This window comes from Ursus americanus, chromosome X (assembly GCF_024610735.1).
Source record: "Ursus americanus isolate L20-20 chromosome X, mUrsAme1.1.p, whole genome shotgun sequence".
Taxonomy (NCBI): domain Eukaryota; kingdom Metazoa; phylum Chordata; class Mammalia; order Carnivora; family Ursidae; genus Ursus; species Ursus americanus.
Window position 1 is genome coordinate 31,996,327 of NC_142164.1, and position 26,648 is coordinate 32,022,974.

At 37.7% G+C, this 26,648-nt stretch overlaps 1 protein-coding gene across 1 annotated transcript; it reads right to left on the minus strand.

Annotated features, from left to right (window-relative positions):
• Positions 1–590: 590 nt before the first annotated feature.
• On the minus strand, positions 591–25,445 carry SLC6A14 (solute carrier family 6 member 14). The gene is made up of 14 exons (XM_045779387.2): positions 25,398–25,445; positions 24,234–24,399; positions 20,935–21,066; positions 19,235–19,396; positions 17,796–17,934; positions 16,272–16,404; positions 14,002–14,142; positions 8,320–8,548; positions 6,692–6,817; positions 5,229–5,347; positions 4,577–4,676; positions 4,215–4,324; positions 1,880–2,047; positions 591–907 (listed from the first exon to the last, which is right to left on the minus strand). The coding sequence occupies exons 1-14, from the start codon at positions 25,443–25,445 to the stop codon at positions 761–763; spliced, it is 1,920 nt and encodes a 639-aa protein (XP_045635343.1). The 3' UTR covers positions 591–760.
• Positions 25,446–26,648: the final 1,203 nt, after the last annotated feature.

The window sequence follows — 26,648 nt, forward strand, 5'->3', positions numbered from 1 at the left end:
CAGTAGAAATTAGGTGGGAGATATATTCTTGCAAGTATAACCTAAGGAAGACATTATATGGGGAAAGAAGTACTCAAAAATTCTGGATTCCGTTTTCTAGATTTATCATTTACTGGCCATGGAATCCTTATTTTTCTGTCTTATTTCATTATTTGTAAGTAAAGAACATAACTGCTATGTTCACATAGAAAAAAGAGACCCATAAATACATGAAAATTTCAGATATATTTGGATTAAAAGTATTAAACTATAGTGCTCATATACACAGTCCATTTTTTCACATATGTATAGCATTTCTAGTTAAATGAGGCCTTCAATTTTAACAATTTCTTTTAAATATACTGATTTATTTTCCCCAGCTTTATGGAAAAGAAAGGTTGTATACTAAGAAAATATAAGCAAATAATATTTTAAAACTTGTATAATAGAAAATATAACAATTTTCTAAACAACTGGCTCAAAATAAAGTCTTCAGTATCTTAGAAAAATATGGTAATATTTACAAAAGTGTTACTGTGACATAGAGACAGCTATGTATGTGTTATACAGATAGATAATCTAAAAAGAAATATAATAATCACATTGTTAAGTATTAGTAGATTCACATTATATTACATTCCTGCTTAAATGGGAAAAAAGATTATACTATCATGAACATAGTATATACATTTTCCTACTCAGTTAACATACAAATAAATAAAATTTTCCTCTGTTCTAAAAGAATCACATTGTATGACCACATATTTTAAAAAATCACATCTCATTCTGGTTTTCCGCTGCCACTAACAGTAGGTATTTCATGGTCAGTCTCTTTTTTAGGATCTACCATATCTTTATATCTCTCCCCACGATGCCGTTCCAGGTATGGACCCCAGTTAGAAGCTGGTCTGCAGCAGCTTACAATGCGCTGAAAAGAAAAAAAAGAAAAAAAGCTTGTTTTAGACCATAAGTGCTACAATCTGTAAACAAGCAAATATCAAACCATATTATTAAGTTTCTTTGCTAACCAAAATGAAATAGGAACCATAAAAAGGTAAAAAAGTGATCATCAAAATTCTTAATACAGTGTGCTAAAAAAATGATACTCAAATTTAACTGTTACTAGAATTACACTAACGAAACCAGAATAACTGAGTATGTAAATAATTTTAAAAGAAAGTGTATGAGCCCGTTTGAACAATGGAATCAACCACGTATTTTTACTGAATTGTCCGACATTTCTGTCCTTCCCTTAGAGGGAGAGTTAGGTGAGGATTTAAATGAGTGTATACTTGGGAGGTCTCAAGAACCAGACAAAGGGAGCTCCAGGGTCAAACCATTGATTGGGGTGGGCTTGGGAAATTATTTAAAATCTGACTCTTGAGATTTGTCCTAGTCATTGTCCTAGTGAAATGTCATAATGAACTCCATCAGCCTACAACACTTCCATGCAAGAGGGATCACTCAGGGCCTAGACTGGGTTTGAAATAATTTACCAGGCTTTCCCCAGTCTAAACACACTATGAGGACACATATTATAACTAGACAATGTATTTAAAGATTATAGATATATAAAGCAAAAAGGTCATTTGCTTTGTGTCATCTTCAGGGACAACTCAGTACAAGTACAAATATCATAACTTCTATGTGCTGAGCACTCTCATAGGGCCTGAGGATATAGAAGCAAGCAACGAAAGACTCTTCCTAAAGGAGCTTGAAGTCTAGTACGAGACACACAGATACATATATGGCGTAAAGCTATGCGATGCGCGTAGTAATCAGATGATTTTATCAGGTATAGAAGCAGCCTAAAGGTTCATAATTCCATATTACCACCATAGAAGTAATCTTCGTTCTGTAAGTGCTTTCCGTGGGGTATAAAGAACATAAATGTGCTTACTCGAAAGATATTTCCTTCAGCTTGAATTATTTTTACGATGGCCATAATTGGAATCCAAATAATGCAGAAAATAATCATACACCAGCCTAGAGCAACTCCCCAGTCAGGGTATGGAATTTTGGCATAATTAGGCCTATGAAATTTCACCAATGACCAGATCAAAATTGCCTGTAAAAGTAAAGTATGAAGAGACAATACTAAAGATTAGACATTATTGCGCTAACGATGTCAATTGCACTAATCGTTAAGAATTTTATCTCATTCCTTAGAAATAATCTATCAAAAGCAATTAAAATGAAGATACATCCAAGCAACTCAGATAACCCAATAACTAGCCAGAAGATAATGCTAAATGAACTAATCTAAATAAAATGTATTTGGCTTTGAATAAATTCATCCAAAATGAGCACCTCCATATATTTATAAAAGGTACAAATACTGGACTAACATGTTTTTCAATAAACTACTTTACCATGATTTCAGATCGAAAATAAAACAGTATCTGAACATTTCCATTATTGAACTTTTAACTTTCACTTACAATAGTATGGTTTTATTCTATGCTATAAGCTAGCCAGCATACCAGTTAATTCAAGGAGAATGTGAAGTATACTTTAGTGTACATGCTTTCCTCCTTGCTTAGCAGTTCTTTCTATGATTTCCCATCGCACAGAGCACCCCTTACTCCACACCCAAACACGACACAGTCACGCGCTCCTGGTATGCATTTGCTAAAGCACACTTCACTTTCAGCCTCTCTCTCAGAGAAAAACAAGCTCAATGTATGTTTGGGTAAAACAGTGAAATCTGAATCTTAACAAGGAAAACACTTAAAAGCCAAGTTAAAAAAAAAAAAACTTTTAAAAAACCTCCCAGACAGGTTGCAGCATTAAAACTAATTATTTAGAAATCCATAAAGCAAACAAAACCAAGTAAACAAAAAGCAGAGTCACCTAGTAGTTTCTCTAAATTATTGAGCTGTCTAGGTTTTACTAAAATCAGTGGGGAAATGGAATGTAGGAATCTTTATCAAGTAGGTGTTCAAGTTTAATAGATTAATTTTATCTAATAGATTAATAATCGATTTAATAGATTAATTCTACTTAATTACAGTAATTTAAATGTATTTCCCAATTATCATAATTTTTTTTACGTTAACGACAAGAGAATGGATGAAGGATGCTGAAGTATCCATGACTTGACATCACTTTATACAAAATAGATGATAATGTATATCATTTAATATTTAATACTTTTGCATTTTAAATTAAACCCAGTTGTCAAAGCTATGTAATCAATAAAAACTAGCTGGCTAGAAAGTCTAGCGAGCACTTCTAAATTGATAAAGAGCCTATTTTATTATGGAGAATTGTCAGAAGAGGAAAACAATATTTAGTACCACTGTCCAAATCATTTAGCTAGAACATGGAGCATCCAAAATATTTTAATTCAGTACGTCCAGTCCCAAACTGCTCCCTACTTGAAACTGACCTTATAAAATGTGAAAAAAAAATAAAACTTAACACCCTCTGAAACAAACATCATACTTCAGATGTGAAGCAAATTCTGGATCACATTATTTAATGTCCTTTCCTAGGAAAAGCTTTGAAGCATGGAGGCAATGAGAACCAAAACCCGTCCTCTCTGAAGCTTTGCCACGGCCCCACCTCCACCACTGCAGTAATTCTCCATCCTATTAAGTGTTTATTTTGTCATCGACTGCCCTGAACTGTTGTTTAATGATATCGTGTCTATATGCCAGGTCTCTCTAGTAAGCTATCTTTTGCTTTCCCTCAGTTCCTAAATAGCACCAGGTGTTGAAATCAACATAAGCTATTGCCTCCATTGGCAGTGGTGAATTTCTTTTAGTAATTTCAGATAGTAAATCCCTCCCATGAAGAAAAGAAATATGTATTAAAACCTGAGTGTTGTTTCTTAGCAATTAGTGTATTTAGATCACAGTCCTTTGCAGGCCGAGTCTGGGTCTTAGCAGAGAGGTTAAGAGCATTATAGATGACTCAGCGTATTTCTTAGGGTAACGGCAGATGAATGATTTATTTTTATCTATTCTATTGATAATTTTTAAGTACGTAGGGCCTTTAAGTCTTACGTTTGGGAGCCTGTTCATTTTCTCAAATGGTCAACGTTTAAACCTATAGCCTCAAAAACAATACTGCAAAGGCATTTTATTTGAGGCAACTTGTAGTCATAAAGCAAAAGTTGAAAGTCATTAATTTATGACCTTAGTTTGCCTTATTGTCTCCAATATGAATTATTCTTCAAGTTTATCTTAGAAATGTTCAAATGTTCAAATTCATGGCATATTAATACTTACAATCAGAAGAAGAGGTGTAATGACAAACCAGCAGGCTCTCCACCATAGCCAGAATATCCACCTTTTTGCTCCAATCATCATTTCTATATCTTCAATGAACCTGTTCCCGCCTTAGAAAAAAGGAAGAGTGCATTCAGTCCTTGCTCACATTTTCCTCCATTAATCACTGTGGCCCCAGATTATCTTTCTGTCTAAACATTTTCTTATACTATAGCAATGAAGTATACACCTTTAACTACATTTCATTCCTAAGCAGTTTTTCCAGTAATATTATACTCTGCGGTTTCAGTAAACATAATGAAACAGAATCACACTAGGTTATCTCAATAAAAGGCACGGAGAACTCTATAGTTGCTATTTACCGTAAATCCAGATGATTCCTATTATCTCCAGTATAGCCGCAATCAAAATGCCCCATCCAGCACAGAAGTGGTCAATCAGATGAACCCAGTAAATCCCAGCCTACCCAAAGAAAAACATACCAATGACATCTAAGTATATTTTTAATTATTTTGATGATTGATGAAGTCTTGAAATCGAATCTATTCATTTGGTTTTAACATGTGCTCCTTGGTTTCACCTGTGCTAAGATGTTGAAGAGGAATACTTTCAAATGTAAACACAAATGTGGCTTTAAATATCTCAAAAAGGATGCACCTTTCATCCTACACTGAGTCACTGGAAAAAAATAAGCATTTAGAATAGGTGCTTATCGAAATGATATGCAGGGTCTGTGTGCTGTGTAGTAGCTGCCAAAAATAGAGCCTGCGTTTGAAGTCTATAACTTTACTGTAATTGGGGAAATTGTCCATTATTGGGCCTCCTCCCTCTTCACAATATACTTAACTATCAAAACTGTGCTATAATGGGAAAAACTCTGGGCTAGAACTCCGAAACCCTTGAGCTGGGTCAGACTTGGACTTGTCCCTAAACATCCTCTTAAACCTTTGATTTCCTCCTTTAGATGATAAAGTACACTCCAGCTAATGATTTGTCTATGAAAAATAGTAATACCTGAGTCACACAGACGAGACCAAGGAGAAACAAAACCAAGCAGCAACCCAAAGTTACAGGAACCCTCATTTTCTTCATCACTTTGGGAAATAAATCTTGAATTGTTGTTGTAATCGTTTCTTCAGAAGGGGGAAAAAAGGGCATGTCATAGGTCAACTCATTTGCCAATAATTTTAATCAAAGAATTCAACTTCTATTAATCAAATTTACAAGTAAATGCAGAAAATATACTCTGGGTCCTACCCTTGCTTTTATTGATTTATTTATTTTCCCCTCAATGAAGTGTATTATTTTTTATGTATTTATTTTTACATTTTCTTTTATTTAAATTCATTTCTGTAACATATAATGTATTATTAGGTTCAGAGGTAGAGTTCAGGGATTCTTCAGTTGCGTATCACACCCAGTGCCTACCGCTTGCTTTTAAAAATCCAGGGGATCCTTTCTCTTGGCAGTCACCACTTGTTGGTTCGGATAAAAACCAAATGCAGCTCTCTTTCTTTGTGGTTTTTATTCTGTTTTACAAGGTTTTTCATCGGTTGTAACTACAAGATAATGCATCCCTGAGGGCTGATGTAGTTTGAAAGAGGGTTACAGAGAAGGAAGAATTCTAGAACTTTTAAATAAGGTGAATATTTGAATAAATGGCATGGAGACAGGCCTTCTAGGTTTAAGAAATAAATGTGTTCATGAAACAGAGTCTGGCTGAAAGCACAAGGATGTAGGGGTGAAAGGATTAAGATACAGGTTTGAAATTTTCGAGGGCTTTGAAAGTCAACTAGAGGAGGCCAGACTTTATACTGTACATAGTCAACTATTAAAGTGTGTCATATAGGAGTGGTCTGATGAATAATGTTTCGGAACATGTAGGTGTGTGCCCTAGGGAAAATCCCTGTGTGTACGTAGAGCCACGTGCGAGAGCAATCATTGCCGTAGCGTGTGTCATTTGTCAGAATTGGGAATGATCCAAATACCCAACATTACGGCAACAGATTGTGAATTAACTCGGTCTGTATGCGTATGTATCAACACAGATCCACAATACCTGTAAAAAGCAACTGTCAGAACGATATGTATGTTATGAAACTTCGCATTTATGTGACAACATTTGTATGTTATTTATGGATACATAACATATACAGACATGGACTGAATAACACACATAATCCATGGTGACAGTTGTTTCTAGGAAGGAAGAAATGTGAATTGTATTAGGGAGAGAAACAGAGGGGACTTCAATTTCATTTCTGAAGCAAATGTAAAATAGTACCGTCTGTTCCTTTTGGGTATCTACTACGTGAGTACTTGGTATTTTTCTGTCTTTAAAATTGAGTTAAAAAGAATTTTCAGATTCTAAGAGTAAAAGCTAATGGGGGCAACAAGGGTAAGAAAAGAATGTTTTTAAGTAGAAGAAATGTGAGTAAAACATGAGGGATATGGTAATATCTGGGAGTATTACTTACCAATGGACGCAAACTGAGAGTCGAGACCCAAAGTCAAAAGCATGAAGAAAAATAATATGGACCAAAATGGCCCACCTGGGAGTTGGGCTAGTGCTTCTGGATAAGCAATGAATGCCAAATCAAAGCCTAAGACAAATGTATGACATTTATTTAAATTAGTTGCCAAAAAGTTCACACATTTGGACATTTTCAAAATAAGATACTAGAACATTTTCATTCTAATCTGGCGACACAATCCGTGATGTACATCCTCGGGCAGCTATTTCACTTGTGCTTTTGAAAACATTTGACTTGGTTGTTCAACGAAGTGATAATGGGAGCGAGTGACGTGAATTGAGCCAGTGAGATGCATTTTGTAAATGGTACATTTCTCGCATAAGAAATCTGAACTATTTCAACAATTTTGCTTAAGCTATTTCATTTTTTAAAGATTCATGAAGAATAACAACTGTCTTAAACCCCAGAAGCCTAAATTAAGCCTAGAAATTCTGAAAGAATTACACTATCAAGAAAGCTATGCTTACGGAACTCCCGGTGTAGTCTTCAGCCGTCTCTCCAAATGTCCGCCCAGAATCACTGTCCGTAGTGCCATTTTAATTAGTAAATGGGCACGCGCAAAATTGTATGTAACAAAACTAGAAATTGAATCCTGTTTTCTATTTCATGTATATTATTGTTAGAGGTGCTTTTAACTTTTTTTTCCGATTGTATTATGTGACACTTTGTTGTTTTAAATATTTTAAGTTTCTCCAGACTCCCAGAGGACCTAGGGTTCAGGAGAATTAGCTTCTAGCCTAGGCTCTGTCACTTCCTAATGATTTAATCTTCTGCAAGGCATAACATTTCCGTGCATCAGTCCACTTCTCTGTACACGAGGAGTTGGACACTAGATTATCTGTCAGGTCCCTTCTAGTCCTAACATTCTATTTTCCTGCATTGGTCTCGCCATCAAATGATACTGGCCATACATAAAAATTTAATGAGGGATTCCTACTACCAAGAACTCTGGAATTCTTTTCCTAAGAATCTTAGCCAGATAATTAAGCATCCCTAGCTAACGTCTTTAAAGTTAGGAAGTTCACTACTCAGATTCCTTTAAAGCTGGACACAGCTGGACACTCAAATTTACCTGGGTTTCTATCTATATGATATTACTGTGTTTTAAAAATTCAGACCCAAGGCTGCATGTGTATGTGGAGGAATACACACACACACACACAGACATACTCTCATACAGTCATATACATATGAATACACACATGCATATATATATATATATATATATATATATATACATATATATATATATACATTAATTAAATGAAGCTAACGCATGTAAAGGCATCCATGATGCCAATACTTGTACAGCAAGCAGTTCATATTAAGGACTCCACAAAATTCAGAGAATAAGCTTTTTAAACAATTGTTCCCTAATACAGTCCTGTTTTCTCAGACCATTTAAGAATTACTACATCATTGATCGAATTATATAAGATGAAATGAGAAAGAAAATGTAACACCCTAAACCTTGTTTGAGCGCTTTAAGTAAATTGCTGTAAAATATATTAGTGTTTCTTAAATGAGCGATACCGACTTAATCAAAGTTATTAACGTATAGCATCACATACCTGATTTTACGACTTGAGAGACTTCTTTTCCAGATATATGAGCCATGTGTCCCAATATAGAAAAAATAGCAAATCCAGCAAACACACTAGTGAGGCAGTTTGTCAAACAAACTACAATAGCATCTGAGAAGCAGTTGTTATTGAACTTGTTGTAAGATGACAGAGCAACGAGGCCCCCCCACGCCACTGAAAGGGAGTAAAATATTTGAGTGGCAGCATCCTTCCAAACCTATAAGAGAAGATAATTAAAAACATACCCTTCAAATTTTTTACTTCTTCGAAAGATTTCATATATACAAATGAATAAATATGAATAATAATGAAGTAAACACCACAACACCAAACCCACTGCTCAGCTTAAAAAATAAAATGTTACCAGTCTTTGGAAGCCTCCCAGTGCCCCTTTCTGATCAGGTCACCCGTCCCTCTCCAGTGGTAACTGCTATCCTGACTTTTGGGTTTCTCATTTCCTTGTTTTTCTTTAGATTTTTACCCTAGGCACATGTAAACCCAAATAATATGGTATTTAGCTTTTCACATTATTGAGTTGATAGAAAAGTTTTCTTAATGCATGTGAACCTGGACAACTTGCCTTTTTTCATTCTGTATTGTATGAGAGTTCTCCATTATCAATTTGAACCATATGAAATTTCAATTTTGTGTCAAAACTGAAAAAATATAGACAAATTCGTATGGTTTAGTTAAACATAGGTAGTTTTGAACATTTTCTTCACTGCCGTATTGCCCCACTGTGTATACCACAGGTCATCCTCTATCGTGTTGAGGGACATTGAGGTGGTTCAATATTTTGCTATTAAAAATGATGTAGCAGTAAGTATCCCCGTGCGTGTCCCCTCATACCTAGTTGAGGAACTGTGATGTCAAAGAGTATATGCATCTTCTCTTTTATGAAATATTGCCGTATTATTTTACACTTCGGATTCTCACCAGCTAGGTGTGAGAGCTCCGAGCTCCATTGCTTCACATTCTTGCCAATATTGATCAGCATTTTTAATATTCTCAAATGAGAGTTTTCATTACCCTAATTACTTATAAGGTTTGGTATGGTTTTATGTCTTTATATTCCACAGGATTTTTTACCCTGTGAAATTCCTATTCATGTCTTTTGCCAGTTTTTCGTTTGGGCTATTTGTCTTCTCTGACCTCTAGAAATTCTTTATGTATGCTGGATTCTAATCCTTTGTCTATTATATATGTCATTTTTTCCTCCCAATTTGTGGCTTACTCTTTTCACCTCTTAACATTGTGACCTTTGATGAGCCCAAGATTTTATTGTTGCTTTAATGTAACTAAAGGTGCCCATCTTTGCTTTTATGTATTGTCCTTGATTGCTCCGACTTGAAAAGAAATCTTCAGCCGATGATCAGAGATACTGTCCTACATTTTCTTCTACAAGATTTAAAGCTTTGTTCATATTGTTTTCAATTAACCAGAAAAATGGATACAGTACATATTAAATTGGAGAGCCCAATTCATTTTCTTTTCTAAATGAAGTATCAATTGTAAAGACAATTGATACTATCAATTATATCACTTGGATGTCAGTTATATCAGTTAGATAGTCCATCCTTTCCCCATTGATCTGCATTGCTACCTCTGCTACCTATCAAGTTCCAAATGTTCATGAATCTATTTCTGAGACTACTCTTCTCTTCCGCTGGTCTGTAAGTCTATGTCTGTGCTAACACTGTAGTATTTTAATTCCTATAGCATTGTAATATTGTTTCATATCTGCTAGAACAAGTCTTCCTTCTTCAAAAACACCTTTTTTTTTTTTGCCTTTTTCTCTTGTACATACATTTTACAATCCATTCTCAAGATCTGAGGAAAACTGTGCTGTCAATCTGATTAAAATTCTATTGACTCTACATATGAATTTGGGGATGATAGATACATATCCATTCTTAACAAGGATAGTACAAGGCAATTTTTGAAGAATGGTGATATATTTAGAATCCCTTAGATCACCAGTTCCCTCATCCCGTGTTTGTTCGATTAGAGCCTCACGTAGCCGACCTCGACTCTTTAAGCAGCCTCCCACTCACTTCATCTAATCCTACCCCTTTACTAGTCTACCTTTTACAGTTTACCTATTAATTTAAATTAAACTTACAAAATAATTTAAATTTAAAAATTACTCATTAATAATCTTAGAAACTAATCTAGGCAAATCCGTGTTAACAGTGAATTTCTGTAGATACAACATTACCCAAAGAAAAAACCTAATTGTGTAGATTTCAAATAGATTGGCAAATATTTGGGCAAAAGTGGGTTTTTTTTAGTCCATTTTAAAACGGGACTGCTCAGTGAAAAACAGGCAATGTAACATGGCGACAAAGAGCTCTGACTCTGGAGTCAAAAAGAACGAAGTTTACATTCAGTTCCTCTTACTCTCCTTGACTTCAATTTATTTAACATTTTTAAGCATGTTTGTTCATCTGTAAAATGGAGATGCTGAAGATGATGACGATATAAGTGTACTAGGAATGATGTGCGAATTGAATAAGCTAGCACATGTAAACAATTAGGATGCTCAATGGTAACTATTACTGTTATTATGGAAAACAATCATAAATTGATACTCAGTTTCTTTTATGGAAGTTAAAAACTATAATTCCCCCTTGAAAGGTATGTAATCTATTTCGACTTTCAATAGAAATAAGAGTTGTTAGGGAGCAAAATTCACTAGGTCTTCAGAATACAGCTTGATGTTAGATTATTATTACATTATAATGGCTTTATAATGGCAGGCAGCCAGTAGAAATCAAAGTGGATGGATGGATGGATAGATTAGATAGACAGATAGATAGGTAGATGATAGATAGATAGATAGATAGATAGATAGATAGATAGATAGATGATAGATCAAAGTGGATGGATGGGTGGATGGATGGATGGATAGATTAGATAGATAGGTAGATAGGTAGATAGATAGATAGATAGATAGATAGATAGATAGATAGATAGATAGATGATAGATGACAGATAGATGTTATTTCACTTGTGACAAAATCGTTACAAATAGAATGCTCTTATTTCTTAGGCACCAGTACATATTAAGAGATGAACAACACACTTATGTTGATCTCTCAGCTGCTTTTACTTGATACATTTTGTATTCGTATGTGAGTTATGGGGAGCTGGAAACTGGGGTGGCAGGTCTAGGTTCTATCAAAATGCTACTGCAGACCATGATGTGTACCTAGGTTGCAAATCAAGTGAAGCGGAATCCCAAACACAGTTCTAATCTCCATGGCCATCAGTCTCATAGCTCCACAAAATTACTAATTTAGGGATTAGAAAATCTTCATTCAAGATGCACAAACTGGCTGTGTAAACTTAATTAAATGTGAATCTTTCTGGGTTTTAGTTCATTGCTGTAAAATGAAGGACTTAGTAAAATAATCGCTGAAGACCAGAAGACCCTTCTAGCTATAAATTTGTATGGTTCTCTGCTCTCCTAGAGATTGCAACAAATTTCAGATATTCAAAGAAAAGGAAAAAATATATAATTATAATCCCATGCTCAGAATATGGAGAAATAAAAGAAATATAAGAAATAAAAATAAAAGAAATATAAGAATAAAAATAAAATAAAACAAATATATTTAAAAATTTTTTAATTTTAAATTTTAAAAAAAATCTAAAATATTTTAAAAAAATAAAAATAAAAGAAATATAAGAAATAAAAAAAGATCTAAGAAAAAATTATCATTACCAGCAAACCCAAAGAAGGAGTGGGGGGTACTGTTAGTATCGGGGTGAAGAGGAGGGAGGATTAAATTGTATGTTTTACAGGGAGCTTTAGGTTTAGGTCTGATATTTTAAAGGTAATAGAGACATTGAAGTGGACCAATATAAAATAATCATATAAATTTTTCAGGAACTGTAGAGCTCAGGTGATCTGAGGCTTGTAAAAGTCACTAAAAGAATATCAAAGGGGCTTTTCACCTGTGCTCAAAGTTATGAAGTTTAAAGAAAATGGAGGGTCCACTTCTTTGGGAAAATGTTGCATCTAGAACAGTAGAGTATAACAGCAATAATTGAAATCATTGTGTGCTCATATTTATATAACAGTTTACCATTTTGAGGGTGCATTAATATTTTATCTTTAATAGTAATTAAAATTATTATTTTATCTAACAGAGAGAAGATGATGAATCCCAACTTCCATTTTATTTGTTTCTTATTCATCATCGAAAATGGTCTTCCAGTTGGGAAGATATTAACAAACAAGGTTAAAAGATGTGGGGCCCAAGATAAATGAAGAAATAAACAAATGGCCTGTGGACACATCAAACTCTATTAATCTCCAAGAGTACAATAATAAAAGTTCATACTTCTAAAATAATTTAAGGCTGTTGTGGTTAACTACTGAGTGAAAATTATTTGCATATGGGAAACCAAAGACCACACACATCTCAATTTTCAAAAAAAGTAAAGGATGGTTTGCCATGACTAAAAACTGATAAATTTGACTTGCTTACCAGAAAGATTCTACAACCAATAATTAAATATCCAGATTGTGGGGTGCCTGGGTGGCTCAGTGGGTTAAGTGTCCGACTCTTGATTTCAGCTCAGGTCGTGATCTCAGGGTGTGACATGGAGCCTGTGTCGGGCTCCACGCTCAGTGCTGAGTCTGCTTGAGATTCTCTCTCTCCCTCTCCTCTGCCCCTCCCCCTGCATGTGCCTTCTAAATAAATAAATAAAATCTTCAAAAAAATAAATATCCAGATTGTAAGTATTTAAAAAATAGCAAATTGCTGGAAATAAACATCAGTTCCTCAAAGAATACCATAGCAAAAAACGTAATATCCATTTTGGATAGCACTGCTAGTATGGAAGATAATGGTAACATAGTGTTTCTGGACTTCAACATAAGACTTGGTGTTTTAGTTGGCCAGAAGCTTAATGTGTGCCATGAATGTGAATGCGATTACTGAAAAAGTGAAACCATTCTTAGGCTGTGTGAATAGAAGCATCCTATATAGAGTACAGTTAATCGATATGCTCTCTGCAGTCAAAAGTGTAAAAGATTTTATGTATCCATGATACACACAGCCATTATCGGGAGATAGACTAAAGGTAAAAGAGGGTTACCTGATTCATATTCATGGCACACATTTATGTTTACAAATACCAGTTTTGTTTATGGAATGCTTCATTCATTTCAAATTTGTGGTTTAACTTCCTAATCCATTAGGTACACTTTGATCTTAACTTGAGGATGTTAACTTTTGAAGACAATTAAAATGTGTAATTAGACCATTAGACTTTCACCTGTAATCTTGAAATCTTATGAGTTTATCCAAGAAGTCTCACCATCCTACTCATCAACTTGTAAGTAGGTATCCAAACATGAAAGGTTCTCTCTCAGATTAATAGGCCCCAAATACTTTTGGTCAAATAGAATCAGTTATATAAATAATATGACTTTTAAAGCCTTACTGCTAAAAATGATTATCTCATTTCCAAAAGGAAAGCACTAGTATCATGTTAAATGGCTACACTGGACTTCCTAGTAGGCAGAAACACTAAAAGTTAACTGCATCTGCTTTTGTAAGCCACTACATTATGACACTCACGTGCAAACAAAGATTTTCAGTGTTTGCTTTTAAGGTTTACCTCCTCAGATAATCTGAAATCCAAATGAAATCTTACCTCGGCTTCCCTAAGTTTTGTAAAATTTGACTGTGCTCCAATATAGTATGAAATGCCTTTCGATGCACCCTCCAGGGTCGCCCCTCGGATTAACAGGATGAGCAGGACAACGTAGGGGAAAATAGCTGTAAAATACACCACCTACCAAGAAAAACAACCAGAGGTGGATAAGTTAAATTTTTAAGTCCTGTTATGTAATCATATATGAACAAAGTTATTAGCCAGTTGACGTTAGTAAAATTAAGTATTATAGATTTCATAAGTTATTAATAAACCTGGTGATACCAATGCCAAAAGTGGCATAATTTTCTCTTTCTCTTCTCCCCACTCTCAGATGATCCATTTTCAAAACACTCTGATATATGAAGCAGTATTTCCTGGGTTCATGTTGTAAATACACAGTACATCAGCAGTGGTAACTTGGAATCTAGGTAGAGTGCTTTCCTAAATATGTCTTTATAAGTGTCTGAAGGGACTGAATATCACTTCTTGGTAAATTACTGCATGGAGGTGGGAAGGGAAATGATTTTACGCTGGCAATAGTTAGTGTATATTCAGTCCCCAAGGAGAAGGAAAATAATCTCCTAGTAGATGTCCAAATCCCATGAAAGCTGATTAAAGTGAATACTGAACACTTGATATTATTATCCTTAGAGCTACCATTAAGAGAGTTTGATAGCACACATAGCAGTGAACTTATAGCCTGGATAACACATGGTTCCAGATGAGCAGATTGCCTTTGAGGCTGGCTTTTCATTAATGTGGATGATTTCTTTGATCCATAGATGTCCTATGTTTGATAATATGCCCAAGGAGACTATTTAAAGTCATCCAGAGACCAATAAAAATTAATCGCCTGGGCAAATGGCCTTTAATGCATTATTTCAATATGAACGTCAAAAAGGAACCACAGGTTTCAAAAACGTGCAACTGAAACATTATTTTGGAATGTTTCCACTGACTTTGTGAGGTTCACAGTATTTTTGTGGTCTAAACAGAGTGTCTCATTATAATTTAGCATGAACTGAATGCGCTAGATATTATACCAGGAATACAAAGATAGTATCCACAGTTATCCCTGTCCTCCATCCTTAAGGAGATTTCAGTCTAGTAATTACACATAAATATTCACTTTTCTGGGTACCGTACAACTGTTCACGGAGAAAATTTCATGTTGTTCCCTGAAATTGCCATGATGCTCTCGGGAAAGTTGAAAAAATAAAACAATAAAGGGGGAAAATATGTTTTTCAGAAGAGGACTCTTCACTGAAAAAGAGGGTTCTAAGTCAATTTTGGCCAGCTTTAAGACAACGACTGCATATTTGATTTTTTTTCCTCTCTCGCATTAAAGGAATCCTGATACTAACCCTATATAATGAGGATCTAGACTTGCCAAACCAAACATCGCAATATATAATTCCATTCAAGATACTTATTTATATAATAGGACACATGATTTTAAAATATACACTCAAGCCTCCAAATGCCATATTAGCTATCAGGGTCCAACTTCTGAATACAGCTGACCCTTGCACAACACAGGTTTGAACTGCATGGGTCCACTTAGATGAGGATTTTGTTTTCAATAAATACAATACTGTAAATGTATGTTCTCCTACAATTTTCTTCATAACATTCTCTTTTCTCTAGCTTACTTTAAAGATTGTATTTATTTGTTTATTTATTTGAGGGAGAAAGAAAGAGCATGAGTTGTGGGAGGGTAGGGGCAGAGGGAGAGGGAGGAGCCGAGAGCCTGATGCAGGACTCGATCCCAGGACCCCAGGACCACAACCCAAGCCAAAGGCAGACGCCCAACCCACTGAGTCACCCAGGCACCCTTCTAGCTTACTTTATTGTAAGAATAAGATATATAATATATATAACATACTAAAATAGGTGTTAATTGACTTTAGGTTATCAGTAAGGCTTCTGGTCAACAGCAAGAGGTTAGTAGTTAAGTTGTGGGGGAGTCAAAAGTTATAGCTGGCTTTTCAACTGCAAGGGGGGTTGGCACCCCTCACCCCCACGTTGTTCAAGGGTCAACTGTAATCGCACAAGCCTAGTACTAGTTTTTGCTTGTTTTGTTGTATTTGTACCAATGGCAGGGATCTCATGTATTTTTTATGGCTAGGCTACCTACTTAGAAAGCTTTTCACACATTCGAATGTTCCCATTATAGAAAAAAAACATGCATTTGATTATGCTCGACATTGAACTGCAATGAAATTGGAGAAGAGCTACATTACTATCTAATGTGTTTTCCAAATTACCTTGCCAGAAGATTTGATTCCTTTAAATAGCGCTGCTCCAACTATGAGCCAAGCCAGAAGGAGACAAAGTGCTAAATACCACACAATTACTCCAGTCTCATCCATTCCACTTGACCGCTGGAGCGCCACTTTGCTGAAAACACACAAGGCTTTTTTATGAACACAGAATCACTTGTCCTCATACATTGAATTTTGTAATACCTATGATCCAGGGAGATGTTTCATGAGTAGTCTATCTTATTAATACATCAGTGTCATGTGAGACTTTTCTTTCTTTAAAAAAAAGATTTTATTTATTTGAGAGAGAGAGAGAGCACAAGCAGGGGGAGGGGCAGACAGAGAGAGACAAGCAGCCTCCCCACTGAGCAGGGAGCTGGATGCGGGACTCAATCCCAGGACCCCGAGATCATGATCTGAGCCTAAGGCAGACGCGTCACCGACTGAGCCACCCAGGCGTCCCCATGTGAGCCTTTTATTGATTGACACTATTGTACAGAGGGGCAAAAATAGTTCAGTGAAAAGCTAGGCTCTGAACTTTAGGGTTAACTGTAGCCAGTCCAAAGTTCCAATCCCTAGAATAAAAGATCTACTAATTCCTTTAGCTATGATTCGCCCCCTAGTATTTCAAAGTTCTTTTATGTAAAAAAAAAAACAAAAAAAACCCACAAAAAAACAAAAAAACAACCCTTACATCAGATGATTTCTTTTATTTGTTACAGTATTTTTCTCAAGGTAAAAAGATGAAGAAAACACCTAAAATTAAATTATTCATCAAACTCATAGGTAGCACCAAACCTAAATGGTCCCAATTTTTGTGCCTTTTTCAACGGCTTTCTGTAAAAATCAATGATTTCTAATAGGGACATGCATGGATGTAGGATTTTAATACTTAGCTTGGTGTTTGGGAACATTTTAAGATCCAAATTTTAAAAGGATCGCACAGAGCATGAACACACGTAGATGAGGGAGAGCTCGTTACAGCAATAATCAAGGCAGTTTGGGAAGGGTAAAAGGGATAAGTGAGGAGAGTAAAGAGTGATCAACTGAACTTAATACAAATAAATATAATTCCAAATATCTATTTATATCATATAATGACAATTATAAGCAAAATGGATAATGAAAAATTGCAGCTTTAAAATAGCAATTTTGCCCCCAATATTACTCATCACCCAACAGTTTATTATTTGAATTTGCTCATTAGAGTCTAAAATTTGAGTATTTTTTTCTTCAGAGCAATGCCCTAACTTACACATGATAAGCACAGAACAAATCATTACTGACAGTATTGTGCTCATTTGATAGACAATTTATAAACGACAATTTGTTGACTAGAAGCTGATCTTGCAGGTTGCTACTCCCCACACAGGCTAGGTAAGCATTTGAGTCCTATCAAGTAGTAATTTGCTCTGATTCCTCTTTTTTTCTATTTAGATGAGGTAAGGAGGGAGCTGATCTGTATTTTATTGTTATTTACATTTTAAATAACATCTGTTTAAGAAGTAGATCATCCAGCGTACTTACTTCCAGTATTGTTCACTGGGAAGCTGCCCTGGCTGATAAATTTCACTTCCATTGATGCAGTTTAAACTGTTGACGTCTACCCAGCTTTTATTCACTCGGATGCTCTCCCCCGTATTCGTAGTGACATTACAATATGTAACTAAAAATTATAAAAAAAAGAATACACACACAGACACGTACTTAGACAAGTACTTTCCTGGGGGGAAAAAAGTGTTTTTTTTTAAAGATTTATGTATTTATTTTAGAGAGAGAGAGAGAGCATGCGAGCAGAGGGGCAGAGGAGAGGGTGAGAGAATCCTGCAGCAGACCCCCCACTGAGTGTGGCATCCGACAAGGGGCTCAACCCCAGGACCCATGAGATCATGACCTGAGCGGAAACCAAGAGCCAGCTGCTCAACAGACTGAGCCACCCAGGTGCCCCTCCTGGAAAAAAAGTTCTCGTGGTAAAATAATTAAATCATTTTGATTGTTACTTGGCCAGGGCAGAGAAGAAATCTTGCAAATGGAGTAATGCTACTAAGCTGGAAGTGAGTAAATATCTGCCCTTTCAGACTGTGATTATATGTATAGTAATAACCGCTATAAAGTAACAATCATTGGGGCGCCTGGGTGGCGCAGTCGTTAAGCGTCTGCCTTGGGCTCAGGGCATGATCCCAGCGTTCTGGGATCGAGCCCCACATCAGGTTCCTCCGCTAGGAGCCTCCTTCTTCCTCTCCCACTCCCCCTGCTTGTGTTCCCTCTCTCGCTGGCTGTCTCTCTCTCTGTCAAATAATTAAATAAAATCTTTAAAAAAAAACAATCATTTCAGACAGGACTTAGTGATCTAAGGAATTCTTAGGATGTGGACTTACTTAACCTTTAGAGATAAATGATACCTTTACATTCCTAGGAAGCATTAAAGCTTTATTACTCTATTCTCTGCTATACATAGGCAATCCCAGCGGTAATAGTCTACAATATCAATACTACGTGATCCCAAAGATCAGCAACTTATGATGTGGATGACACGTGCTGGCCCCTGAAACACCACAGTACTATCAGGGATAGTGCTTGTCTCTACCGCTTCCCACTTTCTTCCTTCTCTCCTGCCTACTCCTAAGGATGGCTTGGCTTTACTGGCAGCCCTCAGAACTTAACACATTGCATTAATCAATTTTCAAAATTATCCATGCTTTATCCTGCTTTCATCAATAACCTGGGCTCACTTCAAGATTTGATTTTTAAGTCATCTCTACACCCAACATGGGGCTCGAACTCACAACCCCGAGATCAAAAAGTCTCATGCTCTACCGACTGAGCCAGCCAGGCGCCCCACCTGTGGCTCACTTTAAATTGCCCCTAAATTGGCTAGAAAAACATGTAACCCTTTAAGCTTATTAGAAAAGATCAAAGAATGATGCTCCGTTCACAATATTTTTAAATAAATAAATGAACTTTACCTATAGGTGACCTGCTACAGTTCTCATCTGCCCAATATGAGCAGTTTTTCCATGGTAGTTCGCTTTGAAAAGAAGCAAACATGTAGTAAAGACTATAGGCGATTATGACATTGTAATAGATTGTCACAAAAATGGATATCAGGACCATCGTAATTCCCACACCTGGAAAAGAAAACAATTGAAATCAAAAACAAACAAGTACAGTATCTTTTGCTAATTCATAACACAGCTGCATCTCAATTTCCACAAAATCTGTTTGAAAATGAGAAAGCGGGTTCAAACACTGTCTTTCCTTTCCTTTTCTTTTTTTTTTTTTTGCAGGGGGCAGGGGAGTGGGGAGGAAAGACTACTGTCTAAATAGCTTTCTTCCCAAATCTAAAATTATTTTGATAATTGGCTTTCTGAAACCATTTTTTTAGTTAATTAGAAAATGGTACTGAGATCAAGGGCAGAAGACCTGTATGGATCCGTCAAGTTCACATAAAGAATCGCCCATGGCCATTACTCCCTTATTATGTCAGAAAGTTCTTATCAGCGTGGGTCCTGTTCTTTTTTTTTATTAATTTTTTATTATTATATGTAAGTCACGATACAGTACATCATTAGTTTTTGATATAGTGTTCAGTGATTCATTATTTGCATATAACACGCAGTGCTCCATGCAATACGTGCCCTCCTTAATGCCCATCCTCCCTCCCCGTCCCCTCTAAAACCCTCAGTTTGTGTCTCGGTGTCCATAGTCTCCCATGATTTGTCTCACTCTCTGTCCCCCCACCTTTATTCTTCCCTTCCTTCTCTAAATGATCTCCCTCATGTACCACAAATAAGTGAAACCATACGATTATTGTCTTTCTCTGCCTGACTTATTTCACTGAGCTTAATCTCCTCCAGTGCCGTCCATGTTCTTAAAAACGGACAAACACTATTCAAAGCTCGTATCCTATTGACAAAGGTGCAGAGTTAACGCGCAGCATTTCTACCAGCGTATGCAAAGAAAGTCAATAATCAGCAACAATCTGGATTTAAACTTCCCCACTTTCTTGAACTCCCTAGTTTCAAGAGGCAGTTTAGCATACTGAATATAACCTGGACACTCGAGATTGCTTTTGAGGTGGCTTCCTTAATATTCCCCGCACAATGTTCTATTCACCTCACTCTAAATTTATTTTTGATGCTGCAGAATGATATCTCATCTTCAAACAGGAGGGCTGTTTGATGTTTAATAGCAATCAAGGCACTTTGAAAAACTTCGCCAGTGTCCTATTCTATTAGGGAGTAACCCAGAAAACATAGTGACCTGCCTTTCAACTTTTCTGAATGAGGCATTGTAAAAGATATGCGAAAGCAACAAGACAAAAGACTGCATATGAAGGAGAAAAAAAGCCAGAGCCCGAAATGAACGCACAACAGGACTGTAACTATGTGCCAAGGGATTTTAAAAGGTGACTATAGGAAAATAACGACACCCTTACAACCCCCTCTAGTATCCTCCCTAACCCCTTCTGTATCTTCAGCCCGAGAGAAACAAATACAAATTACCATGCGGTCTTTCAATTCTCTGGCAAATATTCAGAGAAACACCGTCTGCTTCTTTGCCTTTACCATGTCCAAATACGAAACATTTTCGCGCCCCCTAGCGAGGACACCTATAGACACCACGGGACCAATAGGCACAATGAGAAAAACACTTGAATACCAACCTTGAAACAACGGGAGAATCCTCCAAACTGAAACTGGACCTAAGCTAGCAAATTGTCCCAGCGAACACTCCAGGAAGAACAGAGGTAAGCCAGCCAGGGCCAGCATGATTGCATAAGGTATCAGGAAGGCACCTAGAAAATGCAAAATAGAACCAAAGTGCTATTAGGTCCCAAAATGCCGATGGCACTTTGATAACCAGCATAACATTTTGAAAGCATTCTGATATAGTGGAGTCAGAGGACTAGGATTAGGCCCCAGATTTACTACTCTCTGTGAGAAACTAGTCGATTTTCTAAACCTTGGTTTCCTCATCTGTGAAATGGGATTCTAGTATTACCTAAAGAGGTTGCTGTGGTTTATTTATATCCTGACTCCACCATTTACTAGTTATGTGACCTGGGGCAATTTACCTAACCTCTCTGGACCTCTGGTTCTTCATAAATGGGGAGAGCGATACCAGCTCATCCGTCTATGGTAAAGGTTGAATTATTGAGCCTCTGTGAAAAGACTTGACAAAATGGCAGGCCCACAGTATCTCTCCAAAGTTAGTTTCCCTCCTCCCTCCTTTCCAAATACATAGTCTATTTGTTTTTCAAGACTTCGGGTGCAAATGCTAAACGTGGTTCAGAGTGGAAGTTACTGCAGCTATGTGGATTATTCTTCAAATAGTCATAAGGGTCTTTCCTCAATGTGAAGAAGAAATTTCTTGGTTTGGTTAAAAGATTTTGGAGCTTTGAGGTACATTCAAAGTTAACTTTCTGGGGCACCTGGGTAGCTCAGTCTGTTAGGTGTCCGACTCTTGATTTTGGCTCAGGTCATTATCTCAGGGCCATGGGCTCAGCATCGGGCTCCATCCTCCGCACAGAGTCGGCTTGAGATTCTCCCTCTGCCCCTCCCCCTCCCTCTGCCCCTCCCTCGCGCCAGCACTCACACATGTGCGCGTGCTCGCTCTCTCTCAAGAAAAGTTAACTTTCGGCTTTAAAAGGAAGGACTAATGCTCCTACATTTAGATTATCCAGATGCCTTTTTGATTTCTTTAAAATTTTATTATTTTACGTTTTTTCCACCCACTTTTGGGACATAATAAATCGCTCTTTCGTACTTTGGCCAGACTGTAGGTAGAAGCAGGGACAGAATATTAAACTTCTTGATCAAGTACTCTAGAAGTCTTAACAAAGTTTCGTAAGAAAGCGTGGGGATCAGTAGATAAAAAATGGGCTTTTGGATTACGTACATTTCACTGACCCATGTGGCACCGTTTTCCTCATGTATTTTTCATATATGATATTGTAACATCATACCTGGGAATTACATTTTTCCCAACCCTCAAAATATATTCCATTAAAAATAATGAGACAATAAAAAACTTGTTATGTACAAGTCACTAGTCACTAGAACATAGAGACAAATATGTTTTTGTAGATGTTGCAATGTACATACCATCACTACAATGACTAATAGAAGTTTTAGGCTTACCAACGATAAATATGAGGAAAAGTAATACAGACTATACCTGTCTAAATACAACAGTAAGGTAAATTTTACTAGCCCATTATAAATAGGTTTGTTGGCTTTTTCTTTTTTTTTTTTTTCAAAAAAAGGATTGTTTTCCTGAGTGGCATATATAGCTTTTTACCCATTATATTATTGTTTTTATTAACAACCATAATTGGTAAATTGCTAGTATAATACACCAGTCACGAATTGCTAATACTGCTGTCTTAGACCCTACAGTTGTATGATACTTCTCTTTCATAAACTGATAAAAAGAATCTCTAGATAAACATGATTCCAGATTCTAGCAATAGTTTTCCAAACCTAACCATATTTAAAAATCTGATCTATTAACACTTGGCAAATCTGAATTTCATGTTCCTCTCTTACACTTGGACAGAAGAGAAAGAAAATCAAAAGAGCCTAGATCATGCATTACCCAGATGATACAATCTTCAATAACTGAGAACTGATGCGATATATTAATTTTTAGAGGAAAAGGTGAGAGAGGTAATAGCGTACAACAAATAATAGCATTTGGGGACTACGTTTCAAATTCTCTATTAAACCTAGTTTCATACAGTCCCTGGAAACTTATGACCACCAGTGGGCCGATGCAAGATGGCAAGTCACAGGGAATTTCTGAACCGGTGGTTTTTCTAAACCTGAACACTAGAGGCTGGAAAGGAGTCTGACTGCTCTTCGCTACACTAGACCTTAGGACTTAGACACCCAAACGATTGGATTCCTAACTCATTTTCCAGTTCAAACTTAGACCCAACCCATGAATAATGACGTAGGCTCCAGAGAAGGGAATTTATTGCCACCAACACTGAAAGTGTTTGATAAACAGATCTTCTCTCTTAAGTCTCCAAAGGCCAATATGAATGTTCTAATGCAACCAATTAACAAGCACTATAAGATTAAAACATCACCACACAAAATCCTATTATATCAAGAAAAATAATTATAGTGGCACAGTTTCACTGGCTCCCAATTATGAAATCTAAGGGCATGTCACCTCTACACTTCGAATAGAACCTATAATTACAAGTAAATAAAATATGGTGTAAGTGAAAAGTTATTTCAACACTACTAGAGAATTGTGCAATTCATTTTGTTTCCCTTTGTGTGTCACATCAGAGTTATTTTTTTCTCCTTGTTCTAATTGAGTCTTCCTTAATGATCTCTGAGGTATAAACAGTATCATTTTGCAGAAATGAAACACAGAGTCTTGAACTGCAGTCTGTTGCCTCCTAGAAGGATCCTCTACATGGTCAATCCAATTCGGAATACATGTAACTGAATATTGCAACTTAAAATACTAAACCTTTACTTTTTAATCAACTCCTTCCACACCTGTGTTTCCAAAATGTAATGCCTTATGCTACTTCAGCAACCAGTGTATTTGAACTTCATATTAGAATGAGAATCCCCAGCCTCTTGCTCGGATTCAGCCTTAAATTAAGCCAAACACAACTTGAGTCTGAACAGATTATCACGGGAACTTGTATAAATGAAGAAAAGCAAGTCATAGTGGAAGATTACATTGGATCCTAAACCAGAGACTCAGAAGTGCTAAACGCACAACTTTTATCAAGTTTATACCTGGGGATTTTGTGAGGCCAGCTTCCTAACTGGAGCTAGCAACTCATAGTCTAATGATGGACACAGTATGCTTGTTTCCCATCCCCCCACTAACCCAAACTGTCCTATACCTTTCCTCAGTTCTTAAAATAGCCTCAGAGGCCATACAGCACACCATTTAAACTGGAAGGGAAAGAAGTTGGGGGGGGGGGAATACCTCCACCATTGTTGTAGGTCAAATAGGGGAATCTCCACACATTCCCTAATCCCACTGCATATCCAACCATAGATAGAAGATAATCCGATTTTTTGGACCAGTTCCCACGGTCCTGATTCTCGTCATTTTCACCAACATGGAAATTCTCAGATGAAGCCGTCACTTTCTGGAGAAGAGAAAATATTAAGAGTTTGTCTTTCTACTATTAAAAATCCACAGAAGCATAATTTCACACACACACACGCACACACACACACAGACACACACACACACACACACACACACACACCAGAGAGAGAGAGAAAGAAAAAAAGAAAGGTTGGGGGGAGAATAAACCCCAAAAGCCTTACTTAGCCAAGGGAAACACTTTCCAAAGGCTGAGGAGATTTCTGCTAATGGCTGCTTCAAAACAAAACAAAACCAAAAACCGCCTGAGGTGGCTATGTTTACTACTTCTTTGGGTGAGATCATCCAAATTTTGCTAGAAAGGTTACATGTGGTACCCAGCATAAAGGACAAATGAAGGCTTCAAATACAAAAGTCTCACAGATGAATTAGGTAAAATCAACACTCTTGAGATTGTAGGAGCTCTTTGAGAAGAAGGATCCAATATAGCTTCTACTAAAACAGAAAGAATTTATAGACTCTTTTTCCTATAGGCTGATATAGTTTGGGATGTTTGGAGTTAAGGCAAGTTTAACTTTTCTCCCTATCCCTGGCTGGAAGCCACAGGGTGATACTCAGAGACAAATTCTCCTGTCCCACCAGGTGGAGTAGCTCTCTCTCCACCTCAGAGGGAAGGGGCTCTCTCCCAACCTGTTAGCTGCTCTGGGGTATGGAGGGTTCCTCAGGTCAGATAAGGACAATGCATTTTCCCATTTCCCTCCGGCATACGGACACAGTCTGGAGAGGGACAAAACCCAGGATTTTGTGGGCATACCCACGGCAGAGATTGAGGTGATCGATCCTCAGCCTTCTGGCTACCCCAGTAAGAGTTGTTCTCTTTTTCCTCTACCCTGTGGGGACATCTCAGGCACACTTGAAGGCAATTGAAGAGAAATGTGGAAACCAAGGCACAGCGGCAGAAGGCAAAACCTGAGACGGCCTCCCCTGAAGTGTTCCCTTCCCAGACCCCCACACCTCCCACCGTTTCCAGACCCCTACCTCCTTCCCTCTGCACTTGAAGAAGCTCGGGCACTTCAACTTGTCCATGGTTGACTCACTCCCTCCGCTCGCTCCGCCTCGTCTCGCAGTCTGGCTGAGCTCAACTGGTGGCAGGTGCACACTCCTGAGTGAGCCACCTTGCCCAGGGGTGGGACCATTTATGAAGGGAGCTCTCCCCTCCCCCTTCAGGGCGCCCTGTCGTGTCAATTACCGGAAGGGACCAAAGTGTGGCTCTGGTTTTTCCCCAGGTAAGCCGGCGTGTAGCAATCCCCTGCCCCAGCCCCGGGAAAGGGCTGGGCTGTTCGCAAGCGGAGCAGCCTGAGCCGAAGTGACTGACAGCCTTTGACTCAGAGCCCGCGCAGGTGCCGTTGCAATCTCGCCTCCTCTCCCGGGTTCCCTGCTTCCTCCTAACCTCCTCTCTTAATCTGGTCTCTGTCCTGACGCCAAGTGCTGATCTCCACGGGCGCTGGGGTGGGGGGGGGGCGTGATGGGCACGGTCTGTGGGGGCCCAGTCTGTTCCCCAAGATTCTTCTGAACAGACTACATCGTCCCGGGCCCTGGGATTTCTCAAAGTTTTGCCCCTCACTCGAAAGCACGTGACGCCCTGGGGCGCACGCTGCTCCCAGAGGGAAAGCTCCCGAATTGGGCACCTTGAAAAGCAGCCACCTGAGATAAGATGACTCAGCTGGCTCTGCCTGAAAAGAGCAACTTGGAGTCGCTGTCTCAGGGACCTTTCTCCGCCTTCGGGGCAGCGCTGTCCTTTACAGGGATTGCTTTGTGTAGTATTTCAAAGAGGGCAAACAAAAACAAATGATCCAGCGGGTTTATGGGAAATTCTAACCCTAACAAAGGACTCCACTTTGCAAGAGTAAGGCCTAGAAAGTAAACTATGAGGAAGCATCTCAGCTTGGCCAGGGAGGAAAGAATTACTATAATGCTGTTTACCGATGTAGCACCTTTTCCTCAGAAAGCTCAAAGGATTTCATCTGACTCAGGTCAAAGATGCTGGCGGTTCTCGGAAACACAGTAGGACTGGGGGCGCACAGAGGAACCAGCAGACAGTCGAATTCTGCAGCCTGTGTGCAGCTCCTTTGTTCTCCATCCACCAACATGAATTTATTTCTCATTTGCAACAGAACTACTCCCCGGGGAGTCTGGGCAGGTAAAGCAGAGGAAAGCTCAGGAGGGAAGTCGGAAGGTAGTCATGAGAAAGCAATAACGAATTTCATCTGGCTTTGCGTTGAGCATAGC